Source organism: Vidua macroura, chromosome 3 (genome assembly GCF_024509145.1).
Source record: "Vidua macroura isolate BioBank_ID:100142 chromosome 3, ASM2450914v1, whole genome shotgun sequence".
Lineage (NCBI taxonomy): Eukaryota > Metazoa > Chordata > Aves > Passeriformes > Viduidae > Vidua > Vidua macroura.
The window spans coordinates 54,920,662-54,947,579 of record NC_071573.1 but is presented as its reverse complement, the minus strand read 5'-3'; the positions used below and the strand labels follow the sequence as shown (position 1 = coordinate 54,947,579).

Below are 26,918 nucleotides of genomic sequence, written 5' to 3'. Positions count from 1 at the left end.
TTCTTGCCACCAGATTCCTTTTATGTAAAACCCCATAGTGTGATGATCTGGGTATTCTGTTATAGGGAGAAAAATGATGTGAAATTTCTTGCAGACGATGTTTTATTTTTGCTCTTTTAGACACATTGTGAGCGAGCTCCTGAGGTCAGGTATAACTCTGTGTTGTGCCTTAGAATTGGTGCTCATCTTCATTTCTCACATATTGTGGAAGTGTGAAGCCATTGCTGTTTTTCCTTGACTCATTTGAATTCAATATGCAATCTTGTCTTATAAAAGTAAACAGATAAAACAATTTCTGGGACTGTTCCAGTGACTTGTGACTTTCATTCTTCTAATAAGCATAGATGGGAAGGAGGAGAATGAGATTTATTTGAATGTTTGAACTGTTAAGTTGTTTAGATCTTTGTTAAATTGATTGCATGGTAGGCAGAAAGGGAGTTTCATAAGAGGTGATTTGATAGTAATACTGGCACAGTTTACTATAGAACCATATTGTAAGCCAGCATCAGTCATCCCCTCTTCATATCAGGAACCTGCTGTGTAAAAACCATTAAAGGAAGAGCTTTGTTTTAAGCAAATTTATTGCAGTAGCAGATTCATTAATCATTAGATATTGCCAGTAGATGTAGATACTGCCTTGGTTTGTTTTTTTTTTTTTTTTCTTTAACTTCTTTTTACCTTTACTGCTCTTCAAAAGAAAAAAGAGGAAGAAAGATGTGCTATACTACTATAGTGTTGCCCTTGGCAGAGCTTTTCATCTTGAAATGGCATATAAATGAATAAATGCTTCGCTTGTTTTTGCAGTTTTAAATCTTTTGCCATAAGTAGAAGTGATATTTTGTTCAAGAATGTCATGTAATTGCAAACTTAAACTGTCATCATTAAACATTATTTTGTTAAGATAGTGTGATGTATATTTTTGGTTGTTATGGTTTCCAACTGGCTTGTAAACAGCCATGTTTATATATTTCCTTGCTTTATGTAGCATGTGTTCATATGTATCGAGATAGAATTGTGCCTTTAAGCTTTATTGTGTTATTTTATGAATTGGGACCATATAGATTTTTGACAGATGAAATGGATCTGCAAAATAGTTATGGTCTCACTCTTAGTTAAACAAAAATAGTGATTTTATTCTACACCTACTGCTGTTACCCTGAATGAAGTCATCTTTTGTTTTACACCTTCCTGGAAGCTCTCTGCTTGCAAGTTTCCAGAATAAAATGCTGATCCTTTTTCTCACATACAGGCATAAGATTAAATGGGCAAAAAGTCCAGGTCCTTGAGGTGGGGCATGTATGTGCCCTTTTCTGGGGCATTGGTCATTCTGGTTAACTGTGTGCATGAAGAGTTTGTGTGTGTTTGTACATCATTTGTTGTGGTTACTATGGGTTTTTCTAAGTAGCTCAGGCTCACTCTTTAGTCTGCTTTTACTTAAAAGGAGAAAGTGTTTTATAAACAAGCAAACGAACAACACTCTCTCACTGTCTCACAGGTTTTATTAGGTGTTCTAAAAGCTAGACAAAATCTTGTTTGCCCCCTCCCAGAATAATATACCTTACTTACTGATCTTGGCAAGATTTTTTTCCAACTCAAACTGTATAGGACAAATAAAGAGCAAGATTAACTGGTGGGTTTTTTTTTTCCTGAGACTGGGCCAGGGGATAAATACAGTTTAGGCCAGTAGGAATTTGTGAATTCTTTTAGGAGTCCCAGGTAGAAAGGCATCGGAAGCAGGAAGGCCATATATATGAGAAGGTGGGAAGCATCTCTGGTGACACCTTGGTCAGTCTCTCCAGGCAGAGGGTTGCAGACCACTGATGCTTCCATAAGGGACTTCTATGTTTCCCTGAACTGGGATCAGTGGTTGGAATTACTCTCAGTTTTAAGCCTGAGATGATGATGAGAAAGTTCTTTCGCAGACATCTGTTTCTAGTGTTGAGTCAGTGCAAGGTAGGACAGATAAAACATTTCCTGATTTAAAACAGTCTTCGAAAATGTGAACAAAATGTGAAACTAATTAATCTGTTTTCATGTCCAATCTGTATGACTGTCATGAAAACAGAACAAATTGTATTGTGGCAAAATGCACCAAATTATTAAAGTGATTTTGATACAATGAAGATGAAGTATTGTTTTTAAATTCAATGTGAACTGCTAAAGTTCTTTAAACAGTATAATAAGCAACATGTTAATTATCATTGTCAAGCTGTTTTGGGGTGTAACACTGTACAAAAATAGTATTGTAATAATAGGAACAACTGCCGTACATGCAAATATCAAATTCACAAGTAAGTAATACAGACAGTCCTCAGTGAGTCCAAATTGGTATACCTCAATGCAATTACTCTTTATAGTAAAATCTTCACTCTTAACCTACTAGAAATTGGCACAGAATTAGCAGGCAACTGTACTGTAGTTTAGTCTCAAATCCTTCAGACTTAAATTTAAATTTGTTTTAAGGACTACCATACAGCTGTGCATGTCTTAAAAATTGTAATAAAAATCATTTGTCCTTCTGTCCTTTTTAAACTTCTGTGTCTGTAATCATTCTACCACTAGATGAGTGGTTGCACTTAATATTTGTTGGGTTATGAACCACAAGAAATCTGGGAAAGAACAAGCTTGTATGTTAATATGACATTTGCTGCCAGGCATATAGGAAAGTATTCTTTGTGGAAGTTGGCTGTTACAGTTATATGGGAACTCATAATCAAATTTAATGTTTAGAAGAGATAATTGCCTGCTGTCAGCAGCAGTGGCTGACACCACTGCTTGTTGTGTACCATAAATCCTTCATGGCTTTTGTCATCTCAGCAACAGAGATGCCTAGTGCTCAGTGTACACTCACTCCATTCTGAAATGCTGGACTTGTTTTTAGCTTAGGAGCAATTATATTCTTCCCAGAGTGAAAAGGTACTAGGGGGAAGTAATGTAAAATATTTAATCCCAGGCTCATGACATTAAGAACTCATATAGATCTAGATCTAGATACAGACAGACAGATATACTTTGCCAGCCATTTCAGCCTCTCTTAATGGGGGGAACTGACATGGGGGACAAGGAACACCAATAGTATTTCTTTGTATGACACCAATAGTATTTCTTTGTATGAAGGCATCAGTTTTGGTACACTGAACCTTCTGTTGCAACGTGCTTCAGAGAGGTCAGAGAGATACCAAAAGGCAGAGTGCAATATTGACTTGCATCTGTAGTAAAACTTGACTGGCCTTGGGGAGAGCAGGGAAGGGGAGCAGGCTTTCAGCAGATGGCTTCCAAACTCACACATCACAACTTAAATCCTAGCTTCTAGTCAAGCCACCAGTGACCAGCACCTGCTGAACACTGATATAAGAGCTGTTGAAATACTATAGGAACCATATTGAACTTGTGTATAAAACTGATTTATCCTTTTTAAGCCTTTCTTAAGCACATGATATTTTCAGGAAGGACAAGAGGAGTTTGAACCCTTGTAGGTTCAATGAGTACTTAACTGATTGAAATCTTTGCCAGTTAGATCTCTGCTTTTATAAAGTCTTATTTCATAATCATGATGCTGCTATGATAGCAAATAAGTGTTAAGCATAAGGCTATTTATCTGATGGAGGTTACTTAGCTCAGCTCAGGAGTTCAGTGAAACTGACTCCTGTGCTACATCTTCTCCCAGTAGTGGGAATGGCTGATTATTGTCCATTTGGGGACTGCTCTGTTTGCTCATCATTGCTTGTATCATTCCAGGAAATGTGTCAAACCTCTCTCTTTTTTTCCTCAGTGATTTCTCTCTGTATTTATTAGATCACAATAGATGCTACCCTGTCAGACTTGGAGAATAATCTTCCAGAGCCAAGTAGCTAGAAGGAATAGAGTCAGGCAGAAGAAGAAAAGTATAATTGTCTGTAAACTCACACCTGAGCACAAACACAAAATTGAGGGCATAGCACAGAGCAGCAGTCACAGCAGCGCAGGCTTGTTTTTGCTGAAGGCTTGTTGACCAAACCCTAAAATCTGCATTCAGATTTAGAGAAGACTTTCTTGGCCCTGTTATTTTACAGAGAGTGTTTACAGAGATTGTGATCAACTTATGCAAATAAAAATCCAACTCCAGTCTGTTAGGCCTGAAGCTGTTAAAGTTAGCATGTATTACTACCCCTTACACATAGCTGTCTTTATAGTAACTTGGATTTGTTAAGTGATACTACTGGGAAAGGAGAAGTACTTTATCTTGCAAAGTGGTACCACTATTCATGTATAAAATGCAGCAAGCTTGTTTATACTTCTGTTTTATAATCTTCCAAAGGACTGTCAGTGAAAGAATTTGTTTGCCTCTGAGTTGTCTCAACAACTGAACAGCACTTTCAGTTTCAAGTTCCTTCATTGTAATTAAACATTTTTTCAGTATATATGTTCTTTTGCTGTCTCCATCTCTTAATGGTTTTCTGCTGAAAGCAGGCTTTTCCATTTGAAGGAGGAATTCTGAAGGTCACCTTTCTTTTCCTGAGAAACCAGCAAGTGCACCTCTTCAGGCATCTGCTGCTGATGGGGGTTTGATGATACCTGGCTGGATAGTCAGAGGAGATAGGTCAGCACACGTTGCAAACCTGTTTGGCAGGAATGTTCATGACCACCTGTATCCTGCTGGTTTTTAATTTTTATTCCTGTGTTTTTCTATCATTCTGAGCCTGGCAGATATGTTGCAGCTTTTGTGCTTGAAAGATATGCAATGCTGAAAGGACTGAGTCTTGATTTTTTTTCATGTACTAAAATGAAGTTAGCATACAATATCATAAAGAAACTCTGGCAATAAAAGCCTCCCTTCAGCTAAATTGGAAAGAGAGAAAACTTAATCTCCTAGGAAAAGGGAAGTCCTGTTTTGCTGCTTTAATTTTAAGTGATCAGTTACTTACATGCAGTCAGTTTGTAGATTTAGTGAGCAGTGTCTTATGTCCATAACAAAAATCTTCACAAAGTATTCTAGTGCAAAAAGCAGGGGTGCTGAATCATTTGTTCAAACTAAGAACTTCAGTATTTATAAGTAAATAATCTTAGAAGGAAACATTTTTCAGCTCAGCTGCAAAAACTATGTAGAATATATCATGGATTTGGTATGCTATGCTTAGAGAAAGGTCTTTTTAACGAGTTTAGAAACACAGTAAGATATATGTGTCCAAATATATTTCTTAAAAGTTCTCAAATCAGTGGTTTGGCTTTGATCCACAAAGTGTTGTTGTTGTTATGATGGTGATATTATTTAAAGTTTCTGAGTTCTGATTTCTCACAGTATTTAAATCACAGAAGGTTAATTAAAGCAGTTCTTTATTTTGCAATTGCTTTAGAATATTAACCTCACAAACCCTGCATTAAATCAGTGAAGTGACAGAATTGCATTTGCTTTATAAAATAACTTTATAAGAGCAAAGAAAAGCCATCTATAGTTCAGTGCCATTAATTGCTTGGCATTTAGATATATAGGAGTCAATTAATTAACTTGATAGTAACACTACTGGAATGCAGGCTGATAAAAACTATTTTCTTTTAGGTGATTAGTGATCATAACTATTGTTGCTACCCTTACCACTCTCCTTACTCAGGGAAGGTTTTCTTTTAATGTTATTCTGAGAGCTAAATTAATATCCCAGAAATAATTTTATCCATGCCTTTGAAATGTAGCAGTAAGTTAAACAGAATCGTGAATTTATCAGAAGATACCTGATCATGTAATTGTTATTTATTTTATGACCCCCTAATCTGATGGCTGTTAATTGACAAAAGTTATGCAGGCAAATATTTTAGAATATAAAGGCATAAATGCTGTTCTAAGAAAAATTCTAAAATGCAAATAGAATAGCATTCTGAATTAAGTAATCATGTTGTAAAGTCTAAAAACTACTAATAAATCTAAGTGGTTGGGTTTGTTTTTTTTTTTTTTTTTTTTACTATTTGTTCTGTTTGGTTGGTTGGTTGAGTTTTGTAGTTCTGTATGTTTGAGCAGCATATATTTCCAAATTTCAGTGGCCTTGTAAATTGCACCTCATGGCCATTACAATATAGCAGTATTCTCTTACGGCCTTTAAATTAACACACATTATTTTCCTCAGAGGTAGGGAAAATAAGTTTGTTAATATTCCTGGCATAAAATCTAACACTGCATTTTTTTGGCTGCATGCATTTTCTTTAATAATTGAAGCTGTTCAGTATACATATATTTGGTTTTATTTTCTGTATTTTGCATTGGGATTTTGTTGTAGAGACAATGAATTATCTGAATATTGACCAGCATATATTTCATATGCATTCATTATCCTTTCCAGGACTGTAGTAGGATTTTGAATAGATCTTGGAGCATGCAACTGAATTGTTACAGGGTGTTTTAGTTGTTGCACTCAGATATGTACAACAAAGAATGAAGTAGCAAATCAAAATAAATAAGATACCACTTAAAAAACAAGTTTACCTTTGCATGTTGACAAAACTACTTGGTGTTTATGTTGCAGAAGATAGGAGAACAACTGTTGGTCTTGGTGAGCTGTCCCTCAATATATTAAGCTCTGGAAGAACACAGCCTCTCTCTTTGTGTCTTCCTCATGTTTATCCCTGACTGCCAAGAAGCTATCTTCCACATGCGTGTTTGTAGGTAGAAAGCTAAATAACCAGCTATAACCAGTCTGGGATTTGGGTCTCTGTAGAATTAATGAAGATTGTTCTCCTTCACCCTCACAAAAAAGAGGATCATTTTTGTTTTATTACCTAGTAATCCTTTACCAGTTTTTAATGAATATCGCTGTTTTTTCACTGCTGTATTAAAGAGTAGTCAGGGGTCTGGTCTCAGAGTTTTAAGTTTTCACTTCTTTCATTTGTCCACCATCCTCTTACCCCCTCTTCCTACCACTCCCAGCACCAGCCCAGCTGGGAATATTTTCTTTTGAGAAATTGTGGTTGTGGTGATGGTGGTGAAGACTTTCCTATCTCAAAAGAATAAAGAAATAGTTTACTGCTGTTGGTTTAAACTGTTGTATTTTGCAGTCCATTGAATTGCTTCTACTGCTGGGTACTTATTTTTGGAAATTACTGTTCTTTTCCCACTCCTTGGACTAAGATATTGTTCCATGTGGTGGGCTAGATTTAAAGATTTTTGCACAGATACTCTGTGTCTTCACAGACTGCAGAAAAAGAGAGGATGGTAATGCAGCTAATTTTCTCCTTCCAGTAGCCAGCCTCAAATGTAACACACGCTTTCACATACTGAAAAACCAAAGTTAACCAAAACAGTAGAGACCAGTCGAGAATACCTTCGTTACCAAGTTTATTGCAGACTTTTTTGCATCTGAGCTTCAGTTCTCTCTCCTATGATTGTACTGTTGATAAAATAGTAGGTAGATCTCCTCTCAGTTTTTATTTAAGGGCTCTCTTAAATAAGGTGTCACTGGACTGTGATATAAATTGTCTGTTATATGATATAGCTTTATATATGAGGGACAAGGGCTAGGAAGCAAACCTCTCTATTCTGTTTTTTTTTAAATGTAACCTCAGTGATGTTTTGCAGCCCTTCCTCACTGATTTGCAGGTTTTCATGAGCCTTTAGATGAAGTCCTGGCTTCTACCTCAAAGCACAGACACAGACGTGCCCCTAAGAAAACATTGAAGTAATGTTTCCCAGTCTTGAGTGAGGAAGTCTCATCCTTGGGTACCTAGCTCGATTAGCCTAGAGGTAGCAGCTGCTCTCGGTGCAGCTTTTCTCTTTATTCTGTAAGCTGGCTTCAGGCTTTCAGCTCTGCTGTAAGCTGCGGGCAGTGCTCTGACCTCATTTCTGCCAGTGAGCCGTATGCTTGGGAGAGCTTCCTCAGCAGCAGCAGCAGGCAGTCTGGGGCAGGCTGCTGCCCTCTGGGGCACAGAGCCCCCCAGCTCTCTGCTTCTGCAGCAGCTGAGTTGAAAGAAACGGCAGGTTTTAAATCCTGCCTCTCTCCCACCTTTTGCCAGGTTTAGCTGTTTCTTTGGGGTGCAGAGCTGTTCCTCAGCCCAGCTTCACATCTCGGGTCTGCTGAAGCGATGCATTCCTCCTGGAATTTTAGGAAGGACTAGTGTGGCAGGGCAGGATGCTGGATGGCACAAAATCTGTAAGTCACCACATTAACATAGTAGTTTGTCCCAAGTGACTATAAAGAATAGAATATGCAAAACCAACCAGGCCCCTTTTTTAAAAAACTTTTTTGTTCTGTTTTGTTTTAAATATAGCTTTGTCAGTGAAAAAATGGCAGGGAGAGGAAGGAGGGGGTGTAGAAAATGAAAGCGTGGTCGGACTGTCAAGCCTTGTGGGTTTTTTAGGAATAGTCAAAAAAACATGGGAAAATGCATGGAAATAAAATGATCATTTTACCCCCTCATTTCCAAGTTACATTTCTCAGATTACTTCTTTGGACTCTCTCTCATCTCTTTATTTACACTGGAGCTTTAGATCTGTAGAACAAAATCCTACCTTTTTTGCCTGTAAATGAAGAGCTGACAGCTGTTTATCAGGTTGTGCAGTGTGCAACAGTCACATTTTAATACAAACATCAAACTGGCCTATTTTTCTTGTGGCATGTTACAAGTATGAGAGTGGAAAACGAGAAGAAATGTCTTGTTTCTGATTAAATCCACTATTGATATGCTCTGTGATCCATGGAATGCAATAGTGGTGAAAGAGAAAAGCAAGATAAGGCTTTCTGAGAATGATTTCATCTTGGAGCTCTTCCTGCATCACTTGCTTAATGTGGCTCCTGGAGGCCATGTAGCAAGACACATGTGAAAATGGACTAGAGCATTGAGGAAGAAAGACCCTTCTGGCTTGTTAGTTGGCTCAGGTTACCTAATATGCAACTAGAAGATGTGTTGCCCAAACAAAAAATCTTCCTGTAAGATGTGGGGAGGTTTTTTTGACCCTGTCTGTGCTTAAAATGTTTTCAGTGTATTCTACAGCAAAAATCTTTTGACAGTTAGGTAGTCTGACTTGCTAATAACTTCTGGAAAATTCTGATGAGCTGACCCTCAATAATATATTTGCTTACCTAAGTATCTTTTGCATCAACTGCTTCATAGTGTATTTTTTTTCTTCCCTCTGCAGTGCCTTGCGACGTAACTTAGATGTCATTTCATGATAACTGGGATCGTGAAGCGAGAAAATTATGTTATCATTGCCATTTTTTTTTAAATCAGCCTAACAAAGGACATCTAGGAAGTAGTAAGTTTTAGAAAGAAACCACAGATATCTTGGAAGGGACAGTATCAATAACATTTTAGGAAGGTGATGTGGTATCTTATGGACAATGATTGGTCTGCACGTGAGGCATGCAAACTGGCAGGTTTTTCACTTGTCTCCATGTACATGGTAGGATTTTTCTCTTACAGATTAGTTATGATTTCTGGTTTAATTTCTCCTCTTCGAAAAGGAAGGGGCTATTTTGGCAAGATTCTGAAGTTGTTGATTTCCTTTAGTAGCTGTAAAGATGTTCAAGACCAAAGTTAACTTGATGAGGCAGAGTATCATCTTTGTTTCTGAGGGCATGTTCCAGCGCTGGCTTGACTGTGGGCAAATGATAACGACCTGAAAGAGCTGCAGTTGCTGCTTGCTGGTCCCACTGACATAGCAGGCAGCAAAATAGTGTCAGTGTGTTGCAGGAGATGCCAACCTGCTGATTGCCATTGTTCAGAACCGCTGCTTTCCTTGTCTCCATTCAGCTTTCCGTGGTGGTGGTAGAGAGTTGGCTTGAAATTATTTACGTATTCTGGTTGTGAACAGGGTTTATTCAGTTCATCACGTAAACACAAACTCACGCGTTTAAGAGGATTACCAGACTGCATTGGTAATCCACCTCCGGTGGTTAGCACACTCTTCTTTTTTGTTGATGTAATAGGTGCTAGGACTGACAAAACAATTTTTTTTCCTGCAATCACCTGTTCCTCCTGTGCAGCAAGAGACTTGCTTGCTGGTTTGTGCTGGTTTCTCCAGCTACAAGATAGCAGTTTTCTTCAAGGCTTTGCAGGCTTCTGTTTCATTTTTCCTTCCCCATTTCTGATTCATAAAATTCAAGATACATATGTATGTATTTCTTCTTGACCCAAGAACTTGTGCAAGAGTCCATCTACTTCCTGCAGGACTTTTGCAGACCCTCTGGCCAGGATTCAAGCAAACATCTCTGCTCTTTTGTCCTTAGTGGATCATTCCTCACAGGGCTGCTTGCATGAGGCTCAGTGTTGCCTGTGCCCTTGGGCATAACATTTTTTCTGAGTGCAGCCTTACCTACAATATTCCTTTAACAGGTTGGCTGGCCTTTGTTGTCAGTTTTGTGTTACCAGAGAATATATAACTTGGTAGGTTACATGTTAGGTATTAGGGTTTGGCTAGAAGTTGGCTGTTTAGGGATATGTCACCATTCTGGTAAGTAATTTTTTCTTTATTGTAGTCTTAGTACAGAAGGTGGAAATAGGGGAGATGTGTTGATACGTACTTATCTACACAGAATGAACAGATGCTTGGTTGACTGGTAATAAGGCATGTCCTTCTAGCATAGCCCATAAAATATCACTTGGCTCCTTTCTGTTCAGTAGCATTCCTTCAGAGATGAGTAAAATACTCTTGTACTGTAGGGCTGTCCACTTCTCTTGGCTGCTCTACTGGGTACTGATTTCCATTCTCAAATGGTCCGAGGCAAAAAACAAAATTAACATTTGTGTTCAGTTTTGCTGTTGTCACATTGCTATAGAATTTGCTGCTCTCACACTTGAAGTCTTCTTAAGCTTAATCCACTGAATCAAGAACATGGGCTAAAATAGTTTTTAATGAGTTTTTTCAGATTGAATTCTAGCATATTATTTTAAATAAATTATCTTGTCTCTGTTTAACCATCGTGGTACTTATCTTCCTGGGTGGTCATGTTATCCCTCTGAAACTCACTGCAGTAGAAGTGAATGAAGCCTGAATGACATTTCTCACCCAGCCTTCCTTTAAATGTGGTTTTCCCTCAAACATTAATCTTTTCACTATGCTTTCATTTTCCATTAAAAATAATTTAAACTATTTAATAATTAGATCTAATCTTCTTCGGCAAAACTTAAAACAAATGTGCATTGCATCTACATGGTTTCAGTAATTTTTGGCACTATATTCATTCAGATTTGCAGAGAACACATCCATGTGGACAGGCTTGCTTGTCTTAGGCTAGGTCCAGCTAGGGAATGAAAGTATGACACTAATTACCATTGCACATGAAAAAGGGAAAAAGCTGTCTGGTAGTGGCCTGCTCCAAAGTGGTTGCAGTATAATTGACTCCTGCAAGTGTGGAGCCAGGCTCATGGCTGGCTGCTGCCAAAGGAACTTTCCTTCCTCTCTTGCTGACCCAACCCTTCCTAAGGCCAGCTCAACACAGTAAGCCATGATAAAGCTGAAGGGGAACAGGTTACTTACCTGGCAAGTTTTAAGTTGCACCATCTAACAAAGTGGTCTAATAAAGACCAGTAATACAAACTAAGGGTTGTGTGTCCAGCTGCAAGAATTGTGGGAGGCAGGAACAAGGAGCCTTTGACTTTATTGCAGGCCAGTATGTAGGCTCACTCTGTCACTTTAAACTTCTGTGGTAGTGAAATCCCACACCAGAATTAGAGACTTTGAAAGTCTATAAGATGACTACAGTAACAGAGAACAAGAGGGATGAAAATATCCCATTTCCTCCCTTACTCCTTAGACTACACAAATCTTGAGCTCCATATTCCTCAATGTGCAGAAAAAGCTGAAAGTGTACATAAATAGGAGATGAATAACTAGTCCAGGCTCTGTGAATTATGAGCAATTGGTTGCTGTTATTATTATTGCGTCCCAAATATAATAATTGTTCATGGATCAATTTCTGAGCAGCTTACCCAATATATAGGCTTTAGGGTCTGTCTAGTCCCTTTTTTTTTTTTTTTTTTTTTTGTCTACCTACTTTAATCATAAATGTGTTTTTAAAAGTCTAAAAAAGTCTAAACCTCAGCTATTTTGAGTATATGTTTATGACTTGCTGATTATTTGTCCTTGTGCTTTTCTAAAATCTGATGGGGGAAACCCTGACTTTAGTTATTTTACAACTTTGTTGACAGTTTGTGCTGTAACAGCTATGATATGATTGGGTTTGTGCCAAGTTGGGAAGTTCTGAGTGGAAACTTGTAGCCTTCTGTTTATAAAAGCCTGGGTTTCTGTCTTACACACATGCTCATCTATGGGAGGAAGGATTTTCTGTGATTCATAAAAAGTCATAAGCTTTATTTTGAAAGCTGATGTCAATGATGGATGAAATGCTGGAAGTCAAAATAAAAGTCAGGAATCCCAGGAGAAGACTGAGCCCCAGTATCAATGGGGAATTCCTCAGCCATGACTGTAGCACAACACGTGGTAACATGTTTCTCTTCCCCTTATGTTCCCTCTCTTCAGTCCCCGATAAATCCATTCCTAGATGCTAGAAAGAAAAATGACCTTTCAAAGCTGCGAGAATTGCCAATTCCATGCATTTCCTCTGTGACAGACAATTTACTCTAATACTTCTGTCCTTTTTTCTTATTTATCTCTCAAAATCTGTTGTAGCTATTCTGTAATATGCTCTATTGCTAACAAAATTTCCAAATGCAGAACTGAAGAAAGGCAGTAGGGATTTTCACTCCTGTTTTTCAGTGAAATTAATACTAAACAGTGCTTTGGTTATGAGGCCAACCTCTTAGTGAAATATGCTATTATTTAATCATTATGTTTAGGATATAAATGGACTGTTTTTATTGGACAATACATGTATATAAACAGATAAAATTATACACACAGTCCCATGCATATTTCATCTGAGAGATTCCCAAGCCTGCAGCTTACTTAGAGCAAACCGATCCTTTATTTCTCAAGAGCCACTTTCCAAGTTTCTAGTGATCCAAGTATCTACATAGCTTTACAGAAAATGTAAGAGTTTGTAATCTCAGTCCCATTTGGAGTGCACAGGTGCCTGCATCATTAACAAACAAAAATGTCTGTGTGTTTGCAAACCTCACCTACAACTCCGCAAATGGATTTGATTTTTCTATAGACAGAAAGGAAAGCTCTGTGAAAACAGTGTATTTAAAAAGACAAAGGGTGTTGTGTCGGGGGTTTTTAATGTGCTCCTCAGTGTGTGGAAAGACATTTCGTACACAGTCTTCAAATACCCAGGTAAAAGTAAATTCCATTCAACTTGCAGTATTTCTCATGAGAAAGAATGCTGTCTCTTCTCCCTCCTGCTCTGGTCTCCCTGGAAATTTCAGTAGGAAGCAAGGTTAAAATCTTGCAAACATGTGGAAAAACTCATGCTTGGTACTTCATAAGGAAGTAATAACTCTTGATTTTTCAAAATATAAAAAAACATGTTTTGCTTCCCAGCAAAATCCTGTAGTGTCTGTTTGGAAAAAGGAACAATTGTGTTTCTACAATGACATCTCCTAAACTGAATATCCCATTTATCCTTTTTCACCACTCTTGGTATAGCTGTGTGGTTTTTGTTGTTGTTGTTTTGACAAGTGGTTTTTATTTGGTGTAATTTTTTAAGAATTAGGAAGAACAGCGTTGAATGCTGAATTGGAACTTGAAATCTTGGGTTGCCTGGTTTATTGGGAGTGCCTGTGTAGTGACAGCCCCAGTGTGCATGAGCGTGGTGTCTGTGCCTGTGTCTGTGTGCGTGTGTGCGTGCGTGCGCGTTTTTAAATAAAAAGGAAAGCAGAGGTTTGCTCATTTGTTTGCCTATTGTGAAGCTGTCCTGCACCTTTCTACTCCTTTGTACTGGGGTGAAGGCTGCTGAATGGAGGCCTTGTGCCATTTGTTGATTTTAAACCTCACTGTTAATCCACAGGAACCTGCTGGTGTGCGCAGCAGGAGAGCTGTGTGACAAGTGGAAATCTGGGCGGGAGGGTGTGCGGGGGGTCACAGGGGATAATAATCATTCAGCCATCAGCCTTTGTCACCCTTAAGCCTAATTGTTACCCTCTGCTGGTAACCACATTGAAGTGCTGGCCTTTTAAGTGTTTCTTGATTTTACTTGGCACAGGCTTAGGGATAAGGTCATTTATTGCTGGGTTTATATCGTATCAGGTTTGCTGGGGTTTGTTTAATTAGCCCCATTGAATTTTCTGCGTCCCTTAAAATAATCTCTGAGAGTCCAAATGGGTGGAAGGGGCTGAATGGAAATGGTACAGTTGTTAACAAATTTCTCTCTGTCAGAAGCTGGGCTAAAACCAGAGACAGAAAGCTTTCCTGCTCTGCCAGCCAGCTGCCTTCTGGAGTCTGTGCACGAGCCACAGCTGTGGCTGTGGGCACTGGGCTGCCTGAGCAATCCTGCACAGGCAGCATCAGGGTGGGGTGGGGCAGAGGGTAGCTTGCTCTGTCCTTCTGTGCCTTGCAGCTCCTGCCTGCTTCAGGCATGCCACAAAATCAAAGGCCTTAGGGTGGCTGAAGCAAACTGAACTGGTAGTAAACTAGGGGAGAGGAGAGGAGAGTTAAATAATTTGAAAACAAAGAAAAAGGTGAGATCTTTTTTAGCAGGAACTGGTTCTTCAACTTTCTCTGCCAGTTATACATGCTGAAGTCAGTATTGAGCTTTCTGTTGTTTTCCCTAAAGAAGCTGATGTAGAAGCTGCTATAGAAGCTAAAATGAAGCCTGAATTTAAGGCTTTGCAATGGGCAAGTATCTCTGTGTGTGAAATGAGCTTGTGCTGGGGGGTGGGAGATGGGGTGCAGGACAGGAGGTTGTTTCATTGCTCCCCCCACCTGTGCATGGTAGGTGTTGTGTTGGGCCATTAACTACAACTGGTTGGGCATGTGTAGGGAGGAAAATCCCCAGGTTACTGGAGCTATGTTTGATCAAATACATGTGCCCTCTAACCCTTCAAACAATATGCCTTCAGCAGATGCAGTGACTCTGCTCTGTGCTATGACCTGATGGCCAGGGTTTGAAATTTGCGCCAGTAGTAGTGATGGTAAATCCAGAGTTGTTACAGGAGTCTGATTACACAGCGTGATTGCAATCCTATTTTCAAGTCCAGTCTTCCACCTGGCTCAGTATTTTATCAAAACGCTTGAGAATATGTCTTAGAGTAGGATGAATGTTTATGCCTGCTACTAACTCTTTTACAGTAAAATGGGGGTTGTTTAAGTGGTTTGGTTTTGTGTGTTTTCCCATGTTCCAGTGGTATGATTCCCTGCTGATTGTTGGCATGCATCTCAGCTCCCTGGTTTTCTTTACAAACAGCACATGTCATAGCGGTACCTGTGTGGACTTGACACTTGTATCAGGAAGGTTTAACTGGTAAAAACTTCAGATCAAAAAAACCCACCAGCACTCAGCTGTTTTATTTTCACCCTTCCATGATGCAGATTTAATTATAATTACTGAGTCAGGTTAATAATTCTTGTACAACTGTTGTTGCAGGACATGTCTCAGGAAGGCTATGGAACCAGATCTCAACCCCCTATGGCCCCAGGAAAGCCTAACCATGAAGACTTGAATCTAATCCAGCAAGAAAGACCATCGAGCTTACCAGTAAGAAACTAATGTTTGTTTCAGTATTTTAGAATTGAAAGCACTTTACATACCAGTTCGTTGCATCTGGGATGAGCAGGTGAGAAGTAGTGAAAGAAATACTAAATAAAGTTGATGAAAATTTGTTTTTAAAAATATGGGAACAGATAGCTTCTATGTGAATGGACTTGGCTTAGGCTTGTTCTGGTTCAGAACAACACTATTTGTGCACATGCATGTTCTGTGCTTCTGCACACGTGTATTTGCATAGAGGAAATTGATTGATTTTTTAACTTTAGGAATTCCATACTTGCACAAACCAATCTGGTGAGGAGGAGGCTTTTTTCTGTGTCCTTTTTCAAATGTTTTCAGTAGATTCTGGTTTAGAATACTGTTACCAAGAGCTGTCTGTTCCAAACCCTGATAATCAGTAATGAGTTTGACATGTTAATTCTGCTACTATCTATTACTACACAAGTGTAGAAGCAGGAATGACAGCAATACTTAGGCTAGGTTGATTAGGAGATTATTTTGGACTAATATTTATCAGCTTTTCTGAGCTCTATGCATTCTGCTGTGAGGGAAACAGCATAAATGAATATATGTTGTGAAGACATTGCAGCTGCTTGCATTTTTGAAGGTCTTGTAATGGACAAAGTACTTAGCCTTGTCTCTGTGTGCTCCTTGTGGTTTGGGGATTTTCTTGTTTGTTGGTATAAACCAGCATGAATTTAAACCAACTAGAATATGTTCAGCTTAAATGATGAAGACTTTATAAACTATGTGACCTCTGGCTTGGAACAACGTATCAGAAACATGTAAGATATTTCCCATGGTTCACTGGATATGTATTCATTTGCAGTTGGCAGGGAGATCTCTGAAAAATTTACTGCATCAAGATATCACATTTATTTGTGAAATCTGGTAGTATGTTGTATATACTACCTCTGGCACATGGCACAGTTGTAAATCCCTAAAAATAGGGCAATAAACATCTTCATAGCATTTTAAAGTTACATCTTCGGCACCTAGGAGAGTATATGTGCTACAAATGCTTTACATGACATTTGAGACATGCAAGTCTCAGGAGAAGCTATGGAAACTGGTATGAGAAAAGATATCCATTTGCTTTGAACCTAGTATTTGATAGTTTTCAGGAGCCCTTTTTTAAACAGACTGGTTTGTCTGAACAGTTCTCAAAAATGGATGCTGGCAGTTACCTTAAAAATAGTAGCTCCTGTGGACATTAAACTCTTTTGGCAACAACTACCTAGTTTAAAAAGCAGGGATACTAAAAAGGACTTTTTATCTCCCAGTTTTTCATGAACAGTGTTTATTAAGGTGGAGAAAAGTAAAAGTTATTTATCAGCTAATGTTCCACTAATTTTCCTGTGTTTTTTCTTAAGCAATTGTCCTACTTTTAATCCATGCTCTGTCCTATCTCCAGGATCATGATATTTAAGCAGAGTATTGGGTATTATCTGTGTCCCAGAGTGTTTGGTATATTTAGTAGCTCATAATTATTCTAGGTATGAGTAAGCTGGTTGCATTAACAGTGAATGTTAACCATTTTGGCCACAGAGCAAACTCGAAGTTGGTCCCGAATGCTGTTACTGAGACTCCTAATTACTGAAAAGCTTTGATGCATAACCTGAGAACACTTCATACACTCAAAAAACACTGCTGTTTTCATGTGGAGGGGGAGGATAGTGTAATTCTGTATTTTGGTGTTGTTGTGGGGTTTTTGTTTGTTTTGTTTTCCAAATTTAAAAACAACTTCAATTCTTCGTATGCAGCAACAAGGGGTTTTTTGATGATCCATACATTAAAAGCTTTAATATAAGTCTATCTGGGGTAATGGTTTGAACATGATGGTTTTTCCCTGAAGCAGGAGAGTTCTGTATTCTGTTTTAGACTGCTTATGAAAACCCTTGATTACTGTTCCTTGTTCAGTATTCCTAGTTAGCTCCACTTGATATGGCTTCTTAAGGTTGTTTTTGGGTAATGTGGTTCTTCAGGATAGTGGTCAGTAAGTTGTCTCTGTACTGTGAGGCTTGAAATTACAGCAGTGGTGTTAGGCTTTTAATAAAAGTTAGTTATGTCTTGTTTCATGGTATTCTGGTATTTATACAATTTGCCCGTTATCTTTTTATTTCTTAAGGGCATTGTGTAAAATCACAGCACTTATATAGCAAGCTTATACAAGTGTTGAAAAACAACAAAAGAGATGTAATACTAAATGGTGAATGGTTTTCTCTGATGTGGCTTTAAAAAAAGAATTTCCCTTTGATGGATTCGAAGAGGAGCTGGCCACTTTCTGCAGCACTGAATGCTGGCTTGTGTCACCCTTTGGGGGAGTTTTTTCAACAGGTTTGTGTCACAGTAAGCACAGCTAAACAGCTCAATAGTTGTTCCGTTTCCTTCACACATTGTATATAAAAGTCCTGGCTTGAATGTTCCCATAAAGTTCAAAGCAGACAAATTTGTAATGTGGGTTGGTAACAAATGGCTACAAACAAAATATGGCTTTATTAGCTACTTCTAATGGCCTGTCAGATTCTATACAATGCTTGCTTTCCTTTTCCTAACTGCTCTGATATCTGGAGGGTTTGACCTGTGGGTCTCTGACCATGTGGAGTGACTGAGAGCCCAAATGAAAAGTTGCACAGAATAGTGCTCCAAGCACTTTTGTTGGGGTCACAATTAGAAGGAAATCTCAAGCCTTTGAGAAAACATGGGAGTTAGGAACTCTGTGAAGGAAAGGAAGTCATAAACAGAAACTGTTCCCTATTAGAGTGGAGGAATAAAGGGGGAGAGGCCTGAATAAAATTGTCTGGAGAGCAACTACTACAGAACATATTTATCAAGACTTAAGGGATAATAATAGCAAAATACACATTTTTTCTATTGTGAGAAAGCTGGAGGAGACTTACAGGAAAAAGCTTCCAAAAGATGTATCTGCAGATTTGTTGTTGCAGTAAAGGAGCTTGTGTCAGTAGTAGGCTGTGTGTGTATGAAGACTAATCCTTTATTTTGTCTTCAGTAAGTGCATTTATAAATGTTCACATTGGATTGTGTTGCTAGAATGAGGAACAGAAAACATTCATTAATATATTTTTTTAAAATTGGCATGAGTATTAAAGTCATTTCAGATAGCTGCTACTGTTTTTGCTGTTACTTTGTTTTAATAAGGCCCTTCTTGCCCAGCGACAGGTGTGCTGCTTTGAGCTATGAGGTCAAATGGCCCAAGGTTGCCAAGCTTTTGAAAGACAGGTTTTTGCTATGGCTTTTTTGTTGCAACCTACAGTAAAAGCTCTGTGGCATCTTGAGCTGTTGTAAGCCAGGGCAGCTGCATTCCTGCTGTGTGCCCCACCACATGTTGTCTGTGCCATCCCATCTCCTCCACTGTTGCTCCTGGGACTGGCCAGTGGGTTTGACTTGGGGAACTGAACCAGATGAAAAATAATCTCTCTCTGTTTCTGGGTTAGTTTTTGACTGAATCACTGAGTAACTGTATGGGCATCAGTGGCACCCTGGATGAGGAGATGGAAATCAGTAGCTGTGATGGGAAAGGGGACAGACAGTGGGGGCCACGGCAGCTTTGATTTTAGCCATATCCTAAATGACTGTATGATCTTACTGGAAGGGTTTGAGATGTTGTCATCCTGTCAGCTGAGACATGGTGGCACAGCAGATTCCAGTGTTCACAGTCAGGCCCTGTAGCAGTCACAGAGCCACAGACAGACAGAAGACAGTTCACTTCTTTTTGTAAGGTGAGTTTTCTGCCAGTTCCCATCCCTAAGCTGCTTAATGCAAGCCCATGAGTGCAAGTGCGGAGGCACGAGCATGAGCCTGTGACATGATGGAGGCTGTGGACAAGGTTGGGTTGTGGTGATCCTCACCTGCACCCATGTAAACTGTAGGGAAATTGTAGCTTTAGTGTTTTAACTTGGGTTTATCTTATGCTTTCTGGAGGTCATGCAGTGTTGGAAGGGGAAGATTGTATCTGGAGTTGAGGGAATCACTACTCTGCTAGATTGTTCAGAATTCAGAGTTTATGGATTCATTCTGTGACATCAGTTATTCACTGGGTGTTTTCACTGAGGCAGAGCAATTCCTATGCAAAACAAAATAGTAGCCAGAAGTGGAGGTAAAATGCCACTTGAATCTTGTGCAGCGCTGTGACCTGACGAAGTTGGTTGTGATTCTACACGTCTATAGTTGTATGAGCTTCAGAGCTCAAAATAATACATACTGTTGCTTGGACAGATAAACTTTTTTAAGATGTCAGTTGTCTTGTTTCATTATGCTTGGTACCGTGGAAAAGAGCACATCAGCAATCCCTTCCTGATTTTATTAACTGCTTCACAGTTCTGTTCTACCTCATTTTAATGAGCCTCTGAAAGATGTTTAGAGTGCTGGACAGTTTTTCTTCCAGTTGATGCACCTTTTTTGTTGCAGAAGGCAGGTACTAAATTAGATTTCAGAGGACCTCTGTTGGGAATTAGTAGTGAACGAAATCCGAAACTAGATACACTTGGCTCATAGAACAGCATCATTTCAGATGGATCTCAGTCAGTGTAGGCTATGAGGAAAATACATGGGAGGGTTTAGGAATCCAGATCCTCTGTCCCACTTCTAGAATATGAAGTAGCTTGCAAAGTCATCTCAAGCAACAGCATACCCTGAACAAATGCCTTTAATGGGTGAAGTCTCAATAGACCAGGAAAACACTTCCCAGCATTACTTGAGCAACTGTGATTGGGAGCAGGAGGTAACTCTTCTTCTCTCAGAGATTAAACTACTAGGACGAGGGACTCTGGTGACATTTATATACAGCTTAGTCCAGTAAGCCCTAATCATGATCAGGGCTGTGGGCACTACCATCATGTAAATATTAATTACCACTGTAGCCTTTTTTGTAAGGACAAACCATTATTACAGGAGAAGATAGTGCAGTGACCCTCTTTTTTTGTAATCTTTGTTGAATTCTTTGCAGGTAAGCAAATACAAAGTTTGATCTAAATTTAAGTACTGTTTTAAAAATAGAGAGTATTGGTTGTGATTTGAGAAAGGAGAGAAAAAAAAATCCTATAAATTGATTATTTTTAATTCTTGGGAGGCAAATGCTGTTGCCAGCTGATAGATGTGTGTAGTACATGATAGCAAATCTGTCCTGAAGTTGTTCATGTCTCTGCCCAAAAATATTTGTTTGGGAGTACAGTAAACCATGAAAAAGAAAGAAATGTGAGTATGTAATACTTGTGAATTAAATTCTGCACTGTTTTTACATCAGGTAGGATAAAACTGGTGTGCCTCTTTCCCACTTTTCCTTTCTCTTTTCTGCAACATTGTAAAATAACTGAATGATCTTGTTTTCCTTTGTTTGGGTCAAGAAATTTTAGCTGAAAATTGTTACTCTGTGAAAGAAGATTATTGACTCAACAAGCCTTCAATTTTCACTGAATAACACTCCTACCCTCTAGCTTCAGGAACATGTGGTGCATGCATTCTATTTTAAAGTACAGACTGTAATTTAAAACTGAGGCAGTTTGATGCCCCACTGAACTTTGTTTAAGCCTGGAATAAAAGGAAAAAAGCTTCAAGTTGCAAAGAAGTGACTAAGCTATCTCAAAGGTTTTTCTTAGCCATTACGTGCAGAGTTGGAAGAAGTTGCTATTTTTTTCAAAGTTATTTTAATTTTGGATCAAGTGCAGTTGCTAGGTTGTTTTTTTGTTTTGTTTTGTTTTGTTTTTTTTTTTCCCCTTAACATTCTTTGTAAACCTGTAGCTAGAACCAGTTTCACTCAACACATATGTATAGAGAGATCAAGTATATGTATTTCTGTGTGTTTCTGAGGTGCAAAACGTGCACTGTAGCTGCTGTATCCAGAGCTTCCCATTGTGGCCTCCCATTTGTGTCAGTCAGAATAATGGGTCAAAACCAGTGTGAGCCACTGCAGCACCACTGACATTGGTGATTTTATTAGGGGAGGGAACTTTGTGTGCCCACATCCTAGCCCACATTTTACATCTGGCTTCAGGACTTCATGTAGGGTGCTCAAAGTGATTCATTGTCCTAGAGTCAACTTGTACATTAACTTTCAGTCCCATTTTGGGGAAAAAGTGCAATTAAAGTAGTGCAGAGCAGCCCTGTGTTGTTGTCCATGTAGGATTAAGCTGAAACATAGAAACCAAAATTACAGGTGCTTGAATTAGGTATTCTTAATATTTATAGTGTGAAGAGAAGGACCTGTTGTTATTAATTTGTCTTTAGTGCTTTACAGAATTACTTGATTTTGCCTGACAGATTGATCATATTTATTAAAAAAAAACAGTTTCAGGCTGTTATTGAAGTATAAAAAATAATTTCACTAAGTATTGTAAAAAAGATACTTGACTATTCATCACCTTTTCCAGATTCAAAATACTTTACATTTACAATGTTTACAACATCCCTGTAATAACAAAATGGCTAATTTATGATCCAAGAAAATTTACAAATGCAAAAAGAAATACTTAGTCTGACCTCTACAAGAAATTTATGTGGGAAACCTGCTAAGGGATTATAGATCCCCATAGTGGTTAAGGTTGCAAAAACTTGTAGTTAAATAGGCCAATGTTGTTCTAAGTGGAATAGTAAAGTATTAGTAGCTTTTTTCCTGCAATGTTTCTTGAAGCCGTGAGAAGTTGCATCACTTACTTCCCAATACCACAATAGTATTGGTGTTGATTCAGAAATTAAGAAACTAGATTTAATTTGGGTGGTTGAAGCATTTTAATTTTTATTTCCTTACCACCCCCTGACTCATGTTGATCCATCCACAGAGGCTGCTGCCATCCTAGCCAGGGTGATTGAACTGCACTTGTGGTAGCCCCTGAACCACCAAATCTTGCAGCTTAAAATGAGAGCTGAAAGCTCCCAAGGTTACTTTAATGTGCAAGGCCTTGAACTGTAGTAGCACTGGTGCCTCTGCATGCATGGCTCAGACATACCTGTGCAGGGGCAGTAGCTGCACTGGCTGTCTTTTTAATCTGCTTCAATTTCCAAGTCAGTGCCTTTAGGTTCTGCATTTGAGAATCTATCTCTAAAGTGCTAGGGATTTTTTTTTATTTGGGGATCAATTTTTACTGTTTGAGTGTTTTACATAATGTGTGTACATACATGTATAGTGTATAAAAGCACAGATAACTTATCTGCTTGGTTGTTTGTAAATTTTGAGTTGATAGCATACTATAAATTCCAAAGCTTAATGTATTCACTGGTGCATGTCTTTTGTTCATGCCTGTGTGAACATGGGGATTACAACGCAGAAAGTAAGACAAAGGAGTATTACTCACTTGAATACCATTTCAGGAAGTACCTGAGACACTGTAAATGTTTTTTCTTTATTTTTACCACAAGTCTTCCTGTAAGATGGAATTTTTTTTTCCCAGTAACTCCTTTGCTTGTCCAACCGTTGTGAAGTATGACCTCAGCTTCATAACCTTGGCTAAACACAGTAACTCACTCTGACCAGCAATATCTGAAGTCTAGCAGTAGATTCCTTTTCTTTTTCTTCTTCCATTCCTGTTTGCTTGGAACATGTTGGTTTCTGGTGCTATTGTTGCAGCTTTCATGTTTAGAAAAAAAGTTACCAGTCTTTGATGTGACGCTGACTCCTGAGTGGTCCTGGGCAGCTGCTGTTTCTGTGTGCGCAGATGTTTGTGCAGTCACGGTCAATAGTGTTAAGATTAGGCCAGGTTTCACAGTGCTTTGTCTGATTGTTTATGGTGTGTCCATAATTGCTGGGGATTCTACATGCCATCACAGTGCAAATGGGAAGTGTTTGTAACATACTGTCTGTTTCATACTACTGTGTTCAAGTAATGACAAATTCAGTCCTGTAGTGTGAGGCCATTCACACATTTTAGTAGTGTTCTTTTGTTGTTGGTTGCTTTTTGGGATTTTTTTGAGGTTTGAAACGGGTTTTTAAGCATTCCTTAAATACGTTTTCTTTTAATCTAATGTCTTGTACTACTTAAACCTCCACAACCTTCCTTTCTTTGCTGAGCCATGCATCTCAGATTCACTATGAATCTTCTCTTGAAGACAGTGATATATGGTGACTTTTTATACAATCTGTGCTGTATTGTGCTGTATGTGAGCAGTGCTTTTGAAGTGTGTTTCATGTAGATAAGTTTCCATTACCAATTTACCTTTAAAAATACATATACATAGACACACACACACATGCAAGCAGAGGGGCGTCTGCATTTGTCTTTGGAAGGCATTTACATTTTAACCTGCTGCTAAGACCATGCAGATTATTCTGTGCCATTTCCCACTCAATTTCAAGCATAAAACTTTGTAAAGATGGTCCTGTTTGAGTTGGCAGTGTAATTTTCGAGATGAAGCATCATAAAATGTTGAAATTAAGATAGAAAAGCCGATAATGCTAGGAAAGGGCTACTTTCAGTTCCCAGTTTCTAGGCTTTTGATCTCTTTCCTTCCATGCATCTGCAATTGCAGATGACCCTTTTAATCATCTTAACCTTATTGTGAGATTTACTGTGTTAAATAAGACTTAGGACCTGAATTTTGAGGTACATTTGAATAATTGCATTAGGATAGGAAAATATGCCATCCTGGATGATTTGTTTTACATTATAGCTAAATTGTATGAATTTGTATCAGTGTGTGGTGGTGGGTTTGGTAGTTTTGTTCTGTTTTTTTCCCTTCAAGGTGGAGATTCATGTAATGATTTGTCTTCCACCTTCTGATTTAAGTTATCATTTTGGGAAGTAATATAAAGATAAGCATATATGAGCATTTGTATTTATGTTTGCATGCAATAATGCATTATGTATCAGGAAGCTTTAGTAAGGTTGGCTGAATATACACTAGTGGACTTAGTGTAGGGGACAAAGCTTGTTTCATGCCATAGAATAAGGTGTAGATTCACATGTATATTTACAGGATCCTAGCTGATGAAATTTCCCAATGCATTTTGCACAAAAGGTAATGAAAGCGATATAAAATGTTACTGTTTTTGTTTCTTAAACTGCAAATTATTCTGTAGCCAGTTGTTGCTTTTGAAAGGTATGGAAATAAAGAAAGTGGAAGTGATCTGAGATTTTTTAACTCAATTGTTACAATCAAAATAAGATTAAATAGGTAGATAAAGTGGTGTATGGATTAACTACAGACATTGACCCTAGTGAACTAATTCATTATGGTATGGGATAAAACTTAATGCAAACTGTTATCTTTTAGGTTTAGACTTGAAACTGAAAGCCTTAGCAGCTTTTCATATGATACTCCATGGGTGAGTGGAGATGGAAGAAAAACTCCAGATTATTTATTTCCTTTATTTTAACTTACAGTTCATGTCAAGATTTTAATAATGTGGCTTAATGAATGCTTCATAGAAACCTATTTTTTCCCATCTTCTTTGTTGTATCATTATTATCATGCCTACATGAAAGTGGGAAAAAAAATAAAAAATCAGTGCAATTTTCAGCACAGCTCTTCAGAATTTACTGAAACAAGGCTGTAAAATCTTAAAATCTGTGGATTTTATTGCTGGTGTTTGGGAGGGCCTGGCCAAATTAATTTTTCTTTTAGTAACATCTCATGGCTTCATTTGGATTCTCTCATAATCTGTTTTCTCTCAGTCTTCTTTACTTTCCTTTTTTTTTGCTTGTACCTTTAAAGAAGATTTACGAAGACTGCTTATACGCATCAATGTTTTAAAATGATTGCTGATTCTTCTCACAGGGCTTTTTAGACATTTTACCCCACTGGAAATCACAGTAACAGCATTTTTTTTCTTTTCTGAGGTATGATGAAATACAGGGGTTTTTTTGGCTCTGGCAGCTTTGGGCTGCATCTGGCCAGAGGGTCATTCCACCACTGAGACCACAGCTCGGTGTGAGAGGGGCCATTTGGCTTACCTACAGAGTTGTCTTTCTCCTCTGCAAAGAACCAGAGGTTACATATCAAATCCTATGAATGATGAGAAATGCACCCATGCATATACCTGCATATGCTTACGCTTCAGCTCTTTAATTTTTGCTGGTTAGAACTAGTGATTTCTAGTGCTTGCTTTTCAATGCTATATTCACAGTAATATAGGTCAGACTCAAGTGTATCCTGTAAATTCTTTACCTTATTTTTGCTACAAAAAAAACCCAAACTTTCCCTTCTGTGTGAATTTTGATCACTTGACCTCCATTTCCATGGAGATGTGGTCAGAGGGCAGTAGTCAGCTAGCCAGGCCAACTAAAGACTATCTTCACTTACAGCATGAAGTGAAACTCCAGAGTTTAGAAGTAATTAAAGGATATAGTCTGACACATTTTTTCTCCACCACCCACATCCATTAAAGATGAAACTTCGAAACAAAATATATGATCAGCTGTGGTGCAAAGGGTTTTTTTAAAAAGGGTTTTTTCATTTAAAAGAAGATAGAAACAAAAAAAACTCTCCAATCTCTTCCTTTATAAACCTCCTCTTTTCAAAATTATTACTTTTCCCTGCAATCTTAAACATTCTGTATACCCATCTGTGTATATTTGATTTTTTTGCATACTCTCAATTTCTGTGTGCTTATTTTGAGTAACATGGACTCAGGTTTGTCAAAAGCTGAATTTTGTATTCCGCAGAACTCAGAGATTCATGATTAAACAAGTGCAGATCAGGCAACTTATGCTTCTCCAAGTTCAGTCTGGGGTTATTGGTCCAGGGTCACGTGCAGGATTCAGCTCAAGCTTGTGAGCAGTACCTATCTCCAAGCCTTACAGAGTGACAAAACCCAACAGCAAGTGCTGCTCCCACTGTGCGTTGGGCTGGGAGAATGTGGATCAGGGACAGGTGTGGTGGCTTGTGCTGCTGCTCACCCAGTCAGCTCACGGGCTGACATGTCATCCTAGGCTGAACTGTGTCCATGATTTGTGTGCTGTTTTTGCTGGCTAACCAGGGTGCTCTGTGCTGCTGTGTTTGGGGTTTAGTGTTAGAAGTGTCTCTGGACACTTCTGGGCTCTCTCAGGTGGGAAGGTGCCTTTCCGATAAGGGTACAAAACCTCACAGTAATTTTGTACTGAGAGGGAAGCAAAGTGTCCCTATTTCTGCACAACAGGGTTAGATTTCCTTCAGACTAGGCAACAACCAATTTATGCTTGTAATACCATTTTGATTATACACACATATCTCTGTATATGTTAACATTAAAAAATATACTTCCAAATTTTGGGTTGTTTAAGGATCTGGCTTTTCTCCATCTCTTCTGCTTCCTCTCCAAGGGGTTTGCAAGGTAACCCAGCGTTACTTTTATCTTGGTTTCGGCGAATGGCTGTGATGCAGTGGGGAACATGGCACCTCGGAGAAGAGCTGCATTCCCTCCTG

At 38.6% G+C, this 26,918-nt stretch overlaps 1 protein-coding gene across 3 annotated transcripts in view; it reads left to right on the top strand.

Annotated features, from left to right (window-relative positions):
• Positions 1 to 26,918, top strand: part of ARID1B (AT-rich interaction domain 1B) — a 325,304-nt gene that overhangs the window by 84,491 nt on the left and 213,895 nt on the right. For all 3 annotated transcript variants that reach the window (XM_053972619.1, XM_053972618.1, XM_053972621.1), the window contains one exon: positions 15,444 to 15,554. In XM_053972619.1, coding sequence (XP_053828594.1) covers positions 15,444 to 15,554 — 111 coding nt within the window. The remainder of the gene's footprint in view (positions 1 to 15,443; positions 15,555 to 26,918) is intronic.